Below are 10,124 nucleotides of genomic sequence, written 5' to 3' on the forward strand. Positions count from 1 at the left end.
AAGTATCTGCATCATCCCCACAGAAGCACCTTCATTCTTCGCATCAGATTGTGCAATAGCAGCCACCTTTGGTTTAGAAGGACAATTCTTCACCATATGTGGTCCGGCACATATCCAACACTTCAAGGCTTTCTTCGTCTTCGAACTATCATCCGTTTTCAAAGCATCTTCCTTATTCTTATCTTTCGGTTTATCGAACTTCTTCTTCCTATCATTAGAAGTCTCATCATAATGCTCCACCAACCTGTCAACAGCAACAAAAGCTTCTTCAAGTGTCCTAATCTTTTGCCTCTTCACTTCATTGCATGCCCAAGGCTTCAACCCAATAATGAAGTTGAACACCTTGTCCCTCTCCGCCATGTCAGGAAGTTCCAGAGCTGCACTTGCAAACTCCCGCTGATATGCTTGTAGGCTCCCGATCTGCTTTATGTACTTAATATTCGTCCTTGCTTCCCATGTTTCATCCTGAGGACTGAAATGAGTCTGCAAAGCCTTCTTCATGTCATCCCACGAAGTAATGTCATCAGCACTACCATTGGCAATCTGATCCAACCTCCTTCGCCACCACATCTTAGCATCCTTTGTTAAGAACTGAGCAGCTACCTTGACCTTTGTCTCATCATCAGATAGACCCAACCATTCCAAGTATTGCTCCATGTCCCATAGAAAGTTACCAAGAGTCTTCACATTCCTTGTGCCATCATAAGATTCTGGTTCCTTGACCTTCACATGAGGCACTCCTCCACCTGAGTTATGCCTCACGGCCTTCTTCAACACCGCTATCTCATCCTTGGCTTCGTCAAGAGTTTTCTTCAAGTTCACGATCTCTGCAAGACCCTGATCCCTTGCTTCTTCAACCTCCTTGACCCTTACTTCAAGTTGTGTACACATAAGATCAGTGTACTCATAATGTGTTCGGAGTTCTTCGAGCTCTTCCCTTGTCTTCAAGTTGGCCTCTTGTTCTTTAGCAAACAAGTCCATCTTCTTATCCCAAGAAGTCTCCATGTCTTCCATCTTTTCCAACACTTTTTCAATGAACCCAATAGTAGTATCCTTCATAACGTGACTAGACCTAGCCTGAGATTCGACTGCCATCTCTAACAACTTCTTTCCCCTTTGCAATCTAGGTTCGACCATTCAACAGCTTCACCAAGTCACCTGCAATTAGAACCAACCCTTGTTCCACTTGTGTGAAACGGTTTCCTTCACCTGCAAGTACCTATCACGAGCAACCCTGCTCAACAGCTTCAAACAGAAGTCTTATTCTCACCTGTCAAGTGTATACCGAATTTAATGCTTCAACACCTGAACCTATTCACAAGCTTCAACCTGTCACGAGCAAACCTTCCTCTGATACCAACTGTCACGATAGTGCAGTGGGATCAACACTTCATCATCAACCCAAACGCGAGCAAACCCTGCTCTGATACCAACTGTCACGCCCCTACACCTGCGGTAGTCTTCCAACCGCTTATAGCGAGGTGCAGCACCACCGAATGCTTTCTTTTCACCAATACTCACCTTCGTGGACTGCGCCTAATTCACTTGTCCTTACTTAGTTTGTTTTTCGCAACCAAGTAAAATGAAATTATCCTTTATACTTAATGAAGCCCATACTCATTCATTATCATCATGCAATTAACCAAGAACAACAACAATTGCAAACAAGTATAAAGGGGAGGGGAAACTCCCGAACAAGTCTGCCCAACAATATATTATAACCAGTATTTCTTCAATAATACAATCATCAAGTATACTTGGCAAAAATCCAAGTCTATACTTAGAATATTTACAACCGAGGCGTAAAATGCCTTTACAATACTTGTGCCAACCTTACACGGTAGGAGGGTGCTCACCCGAGACACCTAGAACTCCACCTTAAGTTTTGCACAAAACCGCATGCTCATCGACCAACACACGACACACTCTTCCAACCATCAACCAAGACTTACACCTGCGCAATCTCCAAGTCAATGCGCATGCCTCAACCCAACTGCGCACTTTTCTCTTGCGTAGATGCTATGAGTGAATTCCAAGTCGAATGATTGATGAACAAATGAGCTTGAAGCTCCTCTTACTTATACCATTCCATGCGCTGATTTACAAGGGTTGTGCAACCCCTTGGCCGACCCCCAAAAGTCTTCAACGCATGCCCACAAGCTCCCTTAATAAGTCGGCTTGCACACATTCTAATCATCACATATATATGCGCATGCTCACACTTAGTCGCATAAGTGTTGTCACATATACTGTCTCATTGTCCACGGCTTCGTCGCACTTTCGTCACATTTCCACCGCAGCGCCGTCGTAACGTGCGCCCGCGCGCCCGCCCACGTGCCTGCTTGCCTACCCGTGCGCCCTCGTGCACGACCTCACCCGGCACCCGTCGCACCGATGTTCCGAAGGCCTTACACGGCGCCTCCCGCTCTGCAATTCCTCTGCTATGCAATTCCTAAACTCTGCAGCTCGTCACTGGTTGCCGGTTGCTGTTATTTTCATTGTAAAATCCTTGAGGACACCGAGTATCCTCAATAATTAAATTGACAGATAGATTTTGGGCGCTGTCGTGCAGACAAGTGGACTTGACACTGGAACAATCGCCATGGTTTACATGACAATAAACCCCCTGTTTTGAAGATCCTGCGTTTTGTTGCTGTTATTTTCATTGTACAGGTATGTGAGCCTCCAATGGGTGGGAAAAGTGGCTTGTTGAGAGCAGATTATATGCAAGGAAAAACCAGCCCAAGGCAAATGGATCATCAAGCATTATCTATTTTTGTCTAGCAATATGTCAGATAGACATTCAACCTGGTTTTCAAGCTGAACAAATATCATTGCTTGTGTAACAGATCTCTGAGGTTGCTAATCGATGGGCCTTATGGAGCACTAGCACAAGACTACAAAAAGTATGATGTCTTGCTTCTTGTTGGTCTAGGAATCGGAGACACTCCATTTATCAGCATTCTCAAAGACATTGTCAACCATATGAAAATATCTGAGGAAGAAGGCGTAAGATTCTTTAAAAGTTTTCATTTTCGTTTTGATCCCCGAGCTTAAATCTTTGATTTTCTCCTCTAAATGGTTAGCATTTGCAGAGCATTGCAAATGTAGGGAAGCGTGAGAAAAAACCTTTCAATACAGTTCATGCATTTTTCTACTGGGTTACTAAAGAGGAAGGATCATTTGATTGGTTCAAGGGAGTCATGAATGAAGTGGCAGAAATTGATCAAAATGCACACACCTTCAAGTCTTTACTTCTGTTATACACGCCCTTGCGATTCAATGATGTTGATTGAAGCAAGGAATTAATCACTGTCAGGGCATAATTGAGTTGCACAACTATTGCACAAGTGTTTATGAAGAGTGTGATGCTCGATCAGCATTGATCGCTATGTTGCAGGCACTAAATCATGCCAAACATGGTGTAGATATTGTATCGGGCACCAGGGTAAGTCAATCACATTACAACATTCAAGATTTACATGTTCATGTGAATGAAGAATTTTTGTCAATGCTTATGGGAATTTGATTCAATTAATCTACACAGGTTTGCACACACTTTGCCAAGCCTAATTGGAGAAATGTCTTCAAGAGTATTGCTCTCAAGCACAAAGACTCCAGAGTGGGTATGATTTTCTCCAACCTAACCTTGTGTCAATGATCTGATGGCTGTTCTGTGACAGATTGTCAACTAATCCTTTGAAACCTCACTTCTTTCTCTACTTGATCTGCACTTAGGGGTTTTCTACTGTGGTCCTGCTGCTCTTATTGACGATTTGAGGCAGCTTTCATTGGATTTCACATGCAAAACTTCCACCAGATTTGACTTTCACAAGGAAAACTTCTGATGCCCAAGCGGTTCAATTGTTTGTGTGTTATTAACTTATTTGTGCATTCACGTTATTAACACCCCAAGAGGCAGGGAATCGAAGAGTCTATCCCTTACTTGCCCAGAAGTTATAGCCACTGTCTGAAGAGAAAAAATGGGTCTCTTTTGACAGTTGTTTTCTTTGTATATTAGAACATGAATTTCAGAGCCATACAACAAAGAACATAGAGGATGAATCAATTTTTTGTTCCCTTCATCTACAATAAAGTATCTTTTGATTGATGTTCAGAGTATTCCTTGATTTGCGTTTAAACTATGGTACATCTAAATTTTTGCAGATTGGATTCAAATCCTTTTACTGACCTCTCTTGTTGTTTCTCAGAACTTTTCAAACTCTTGAGATCCTTTTATACTTTGTGTTGTGATCGTTATTTTTGTGATTCCTTCTTAATTGCAAGTTTATTAGGATTTTGTTTCACGTTAATAGAGTATGACTTTCTCCAATATATGTAGCCTCTCTTTTCCATTCTCCAGTGAAGATTAGAACACTTCATTATCCAGTTGGGATTACTGAACTCTGGTATTTAGTTGCTTATGTAGTAATATGACCCCGTTACTATGTGTCCACAACTTGTTTGAGATCAGAGAAAACTTTGAATATCATCTTACTTTCAATCTTAGTAGGTAATTCTCTGTTTATGTACTGTGATAATTAATCAACTTTATGTCACTACATATATGTTCATTGTGGAAAAGATTGTAATTTTCTTATTAAAGGACTTGACATACTAATGAAGGCATTATAAACCATAAGCTGCATTGTAATCCATAAGCTGCATAGTTCTTGTAACTTCCAAGAGTTCTTATTATAGAACAATTTGGAAGTTACATGAGTTTCATATGTAATGTCTGTTGTAACTTTTATCTGAGTATTGTTTGTTTCTAAGAGTTTTAGAAGACTGCACCAATCATATTTGATTATTGATTTTCAAGTTCTAAGAAGACCTTTCTTTTCGAAGTAGTAAATTTTGGAAATTACAGACATTTGATGATCCATTAAATTTCTCTTGCTAGCATGTGGAATGAGATAGATCCCAACCCATTCACTGAACACTTGTCAGCATCACCAAAATCCACCTATATTTCCTTGTTCCTCTAAATTACACAAGGCCAATATATTTTACATCATATATCAAAAGGATTCACCATCTATATACCACCCAACACTTAAAAATATGTCAATGGAAAGGCATGACATCCTAGCAAAGGTAATGTCAATCCTGGCGTTGAACACATCCACACCTGAAATTTCTGCACTTCCTACAGACAATATCTAGTGATGTTGTTTCTTACTCTTCCACTTCTTCTTCTTAGGACACTAACAAGAAAAGTGGTCATGTTTGTTACTCTTGAAGCAATTGATATAACTCAAATCCTTCTTCTAGTTAGAATACCCTAAATATTACATTTTCCTCTAACCCTTCCCAAATCTTGCTTTATTTCCCTCCTTCCTCACCTTGTCAATGATGGATAGGTCTAGTACATCCTCATAGTTTCCTAAACATATCTTCAATCTCATATCCTCCTTGACAAAGGAATCACATGGACATTCAAATGAAGGTATATTATCATAAGCACATAGACATTGTAAAAAGCATGCCAAGATGGACCAACTCCATTCAGACAAATCTAAATTAACTCATTTTCTACCATCTTGCCACCAATTGTGACAAGATGATATCTCAACTTTGTGATATTCATAGTTATTTTATCAATGTTTCTCATGTTGCTACTAGTTAGTTTGTTCTTCAACAACATTACCTTGGACATGTTCTTACTTTGGTACAAGGAGAGCATGGCACTATACATATCCTTTGTCATCTTCCTCTTTATGATATGAGTAGTTAGATCATCCTTCATCGAATCTAGAATGATTTCCTTTGCTTTGACCAATTTCCCAATGTGCTCGGTAAAATCCTAATAGGGATCTAGGGGAAGAACCACATCCTTTTCCACAAGGTACTACAACTTAATCTCTTCCAAGAGATTCATCACTCTGTAACATGCACTTCCATGAAAGACAAATGGAATCACCCTCCAAAAAATGACAACTTAAGAGACTATAATTGGTCATGACCACAACTCTTCAAAAACACATAAACAAATCAACAATTGAGATCTCACACAACCTTCCAATTATTGGAAGATCTTAGGCATCTCATTCTTCAACGCTTATCAAGCATGGATATGATTTTTCACTAAAACTATGGAATTCCACTCCTAAAAGCCTCTAACTCCTCCCTCTTGTAGATTGCAGTCATACCCATACATTGAATCCTAGAAATTTTCAATAAATGTGTTTAGATGTCATACTAAAATTACTCAAAGCATGGTATTCCAATTATGCACTCAAAGAAAAACTAACCTTGAGTAACTTTAATACTAAAACCCTATCAAAAAAACATCCTTCAAATACACTAATCTACAAATAGATGTGAGTTGAAACACTACCATAAAATACATGGAAAATAAAACTCTCAAATATGTGTCACTATTTTATTAAGTCTAGAAAATAATAAATTATAATCTTATAACTTAAATCATAAATTATTAAGCACCTTGACACATATCCCATTGGATTTTTTGGCAGTGCCTCTGCAAGTGGTGTGTGTGGGTGTGGTGCTAATATCATTCTCAACTCTTCCCATGCTTTCCATTTCTATTGGTCTAGTGGTTATGGCACCAATATGAGAGCAAAGATTTTGGCTTTATGGGGTGTTATGCATTGTGCATCTTGGCTAGTTGTTGATGAGATCCTTATTGTCGGAGATTTGAAGATAGTGATTGATTGGGCCATGGGCCATCACTCTCTTACTGTGCCTTCCTTAATCCGCTGGTTGGAGCAAATTTCATCTTTGAAGGCTTACTTCAGCTCCATTTATTTCTGCCACATCTTTAGGGAGAAGAATGCATTGACTTACCAACTCTCTAAGTGTGGTGCATTTATTCTGCCTGGGAAGATTTGTTTTGGCTACCTGGTCAATGGTCAATCATCACCTCAGGGGCATTTTTGTTCTAGCGGGGGTTCTGTTTATTTTTCTTCCTTTTGGTTCTTCTCTATTGGACCCTTATGTTCTGACATCATTGGTGTCTTCACTGTGTACTCTGTTCTTGTGGCAAGGAACTTATTTGTTATCGCTTGTCTGATTTTTTGCACATGATCACGACATTTTGTTCTATTTTCTTGCCTCTTTATGGGAGGATTCAATCTTGATTTTTGTCTTTTTGCAGCCTCTGCTCCCGCTGGTTTTTGTTCTTAATTATTGGTGCAATGTTAGCACACAAACTATAGCTAATGTAACCTCTTTCACATTATTAATGAAAGATGTTGTTTTTTATACTAGAAAAAAAAAACACATAAGGTCACCAACAAGCTTAATGGAAGATCCTCTAACTCTGTCATAGACTAAGAGTAGGTTACAATTAATTCATTCCATCTCCAAATTGTGCTTAGGTAGGATAGAAAACCCTATCTGTAAATTTGAGTAGCATAACACGCATAAGAAACTTTCTATTATTATTGAGTGCCTATCTAGAGAAGATTGACAAAATGTAAGCATGTGTTATCATTCTTTAGGAAACACCCTAACTAAATCTAGAAAACTCCCCTCTCTCATGCACTATGTCTAAATTTAGATATGCATGCATACTACAAGGGAACTAAACTAAAACCTAAACTAAAGACTAACAAAAGAAACACTATCAAAATATACTAACTCCATTTAAATTGGTACCATTGAATCTTAACTTGTCATAAACTAAAATTAATTGAAGGCATGCATGCACCCTCTACCAAACAAGAACATATATATTTGTCTAACTATGTGCTCATTTAGACTTCTCCATTACTACTGTAAGAAAACATTGAAATTTCTTTTTTTGATGACTTCTTTGCTTAAGTTGTACATGCCTTGATGTTGTGAGAAAGCTATCTAAACTAAACTAGTCAAACTCTAATGGTCATGACACTAGGCTCACATGAGTAATTAGTGAGAGTTAGTGTATATAAGAGATTAGTATAATCATTTATATACACATTGGCATATGATCATTTGATGTTGTTATCTTTATGGTTATGAGGAGTTATTCTCCTAATAACTTTGAGTCATTTTCTAACTTATCATTATTGATATCATGAGAGCCATGTGCCTCATCTTTTAGCATAATTAACGTTTATTATGTTATTTTTGGTAAATTCCATTCATAACAATGAGTATTACAAGAGAGAATCCTCAAACCTACAACTTTAAAATATATGTTTCACTCATGAAGCTATATGTTTTTATGAGAAGTTCCAAACTAAGTGTCACTTGCTTCTCTGAAAAGCAAAGATTTGTTATTGTTTCTAAACTAAAATTTCAACAAAATTAGAAAAGCTAATGTGCTTACAAGTTGGGGTTATATTCAATTCAAGCTTACAAGTTGGGGTTATATTCAATTCAAAAACTTGTTAAAAATAGCATGGTGCAATGATTTGTACATATCTTTTGATTATTAGTGCTTAGTGCTAAGGTGACTTACTATTTACCTATACAAGTGAATCCTTCTATCGGCTTGAGAGCCATATCATGTGAAGTAACAACCAATCATGCATGCTCATAGTTCAACTAATTTTGTCGAATTTTGTCAAACTTATTTTTAACAATTCAATTGTTATGTATAGGATTAGATTTGGAGTTTGCTCAAACTCCAAAATAGTTAATGTTCATTACATTATTTTTGATAATTTGGTTCATAACAAATGAGTATTAGAGGAGAAGATTTTCAAACCTACAACTTTAAAGTATATGTTTCACTTGTAAACCTAATGTTTTTATGGGAAGCTCCAAACTAAGCGTCAATTGCTTCTCTAGAAAGCAAATATCTATTATTGTTTCTAACTGAAATTCAACAAATTGGAAGAGATAGTGTCCTTACTAGTTAGAGTTTATACCCATTATCAACAATTTTTCTAAAAATAATATGGTTCAATGATTTGTACATATCTTTTGATTTCTACTGCTAAACGACTTACTATTTAATTATACAAGTGACTCCTTATATTGGGTTGAGAGCCATACCATGTGAAGCAACAACCAACCGTGAATGCTCATAGTTTCAATGAAATTTTTCAAATTTCTCCTCATCAAGAATTCAATTGGCTTGAGAGCCATACCATGTGAAGCAACAACCAACTGTGAATACTCATAGTTTCAATAAAATTTGTCAAATTTATCCTCATCAAGAATTCGAATTCAATTCAATTGTCATGTACTTAACCTCTAAACTCATCCAAGATTAGATTTTCTCAAACTCCAAAATATTTAGTGAAATTGCAATATAACTTACTATTGTGACCTTCGAGTTGTAGTTGACTTCTATAGGCCTCAACAGCATTGCAACATTATTTGACAATCCCTACTGGATCATAAATTTATAATATATGGTTCGGCACAAATCTGTGAGCATGAAATCAATGTTAAGCTATTATCAATTTTACTGTCTTTGAAGTATATTAGGTATTGGGATTTAATCTAATCTTGGACTGTTCCACCATTTGAAACTTAAGAAAAGTGATTCATAAAAATTTAACAATCTGCAATTTTGAATTCTTTCTTTAATGTGATGACTCGATAGAGATCTAAGGTTGAGATTTATCTGCAGAAGTCAATTATAGATTTGTTTTATTGTGTATAAATTAGAATTAGGCTTAATGGATCATCAAATGTCTGTAATGTCCAAAATTTACTACTTCGAAAAGAAAGGTCTTCTTAGAACTTTAAAATCAATAATAAAATATGATTGGTGCAGTCTTCTGAAACTCTTAGAAACAAACAATACTCAGATAAAAGTTACAACAGACATTACATATGAAACTCATGTAACTTCCAAATTGTTCTATAATAAGAACTCTTGGAATTTACAAGAACTATGCAGCTTATGGCTTACAATGCAACTTATGGTTTATAATGCCTTCATTAGTATGTCAAGTCCTTTAATAAGAAAATTACAATCTTTTCCACAATGCACATGTATGTAGTGACATAAAGTTGATTAATTATCACAGTACATAAACAGAGAATTACCTACTAAGATTGAAAGTAAGATGATATTCAAAGTTTTCTCTGATCTCAAACAAGCTGTGGACACATAGTAACGGGGTCATATTACTACATAAGCAACTAAATACCAGAGTTCAGTAATCCCAAGTGGATAATGAAGTGTGCTAATCTTCACTGGAGAATGGAAAACAGAG

The 10,124-nt window shown here is 37.0% G+C and overlaps 1 protein-coding gene across 1 annotated transcript; it reads left to right on the forward strand.

Annotated features, from left to right (window-relative positions):
• The first annotated feature begins 2,394 nt into the window (after nucleotides 1–2,394).
• On the forward strand, nucleotides 2,395–3,848 carry LOC149159292 (respiratory burst oxidase homolog protein C-like). The gene is made up of 7 exons (XM_089434254.1): nucleotides 2,395–2,475; nucleotides 2,674–2,747; nucleotides 2,850–3,009; nucleotides 3,096–3,233; nucleotides 3,320–3,448; nucleotides 3,548–3,626; nucleotides 3,739–3,848. The coding sequence occupies exons 1-7, from the start codon at nucleotides 2,395–2,397 to the stop codon at nucleotides 3,846–3,848; spliced, it is 771 nt and encodes a 256-aa protein (XP_089290380.1).
• Nucleotides 3,849–10,124: the final 6,276 nt, after the last annotated feature.

The sequence above is a fragment of the Pinus tabuliformis genome, chromosome 5_2, assembly GCF_031772625.1.
Source record: "Pinus tabuliformis cultivar Carrire ecotype Pingquan chromosome 5_2, CPIR1, whole genome shotgun sequence".
Classification (NCBI taxonomy): domain Eukaryota; kingdom Viridiplantae; phylum Streptophyta; class Pinopsida; order Pinales; family Pinaceae; genus Pinus; species Pinus tabuliformis.

Bases quoted from the DNA above. Each gene is read 5' to 3' on its own strand.
- LOC149159292 (XM_089434254.1), top strand. From the start codon at position 2,395: ATGTTCCGAAGGCCTTACACGGCGCCTCCCGCTCTGCAATTCCTCTGC. The intron at 3,010-3,095 runs GTAAGATTCTTT...TAGCATTTGCAG, and splicing joins AAATATCTGAGGAAGAAGGC to AGCATTGCAAATGTAGGGAA. The intron at 3,627-3,738 runs GTATGATTTTCT...ATCTGCACTTAG, and splicing joins GCACAAAGACTCCAGAGTGG to GGGTTTTCTACTGTGGTCCT.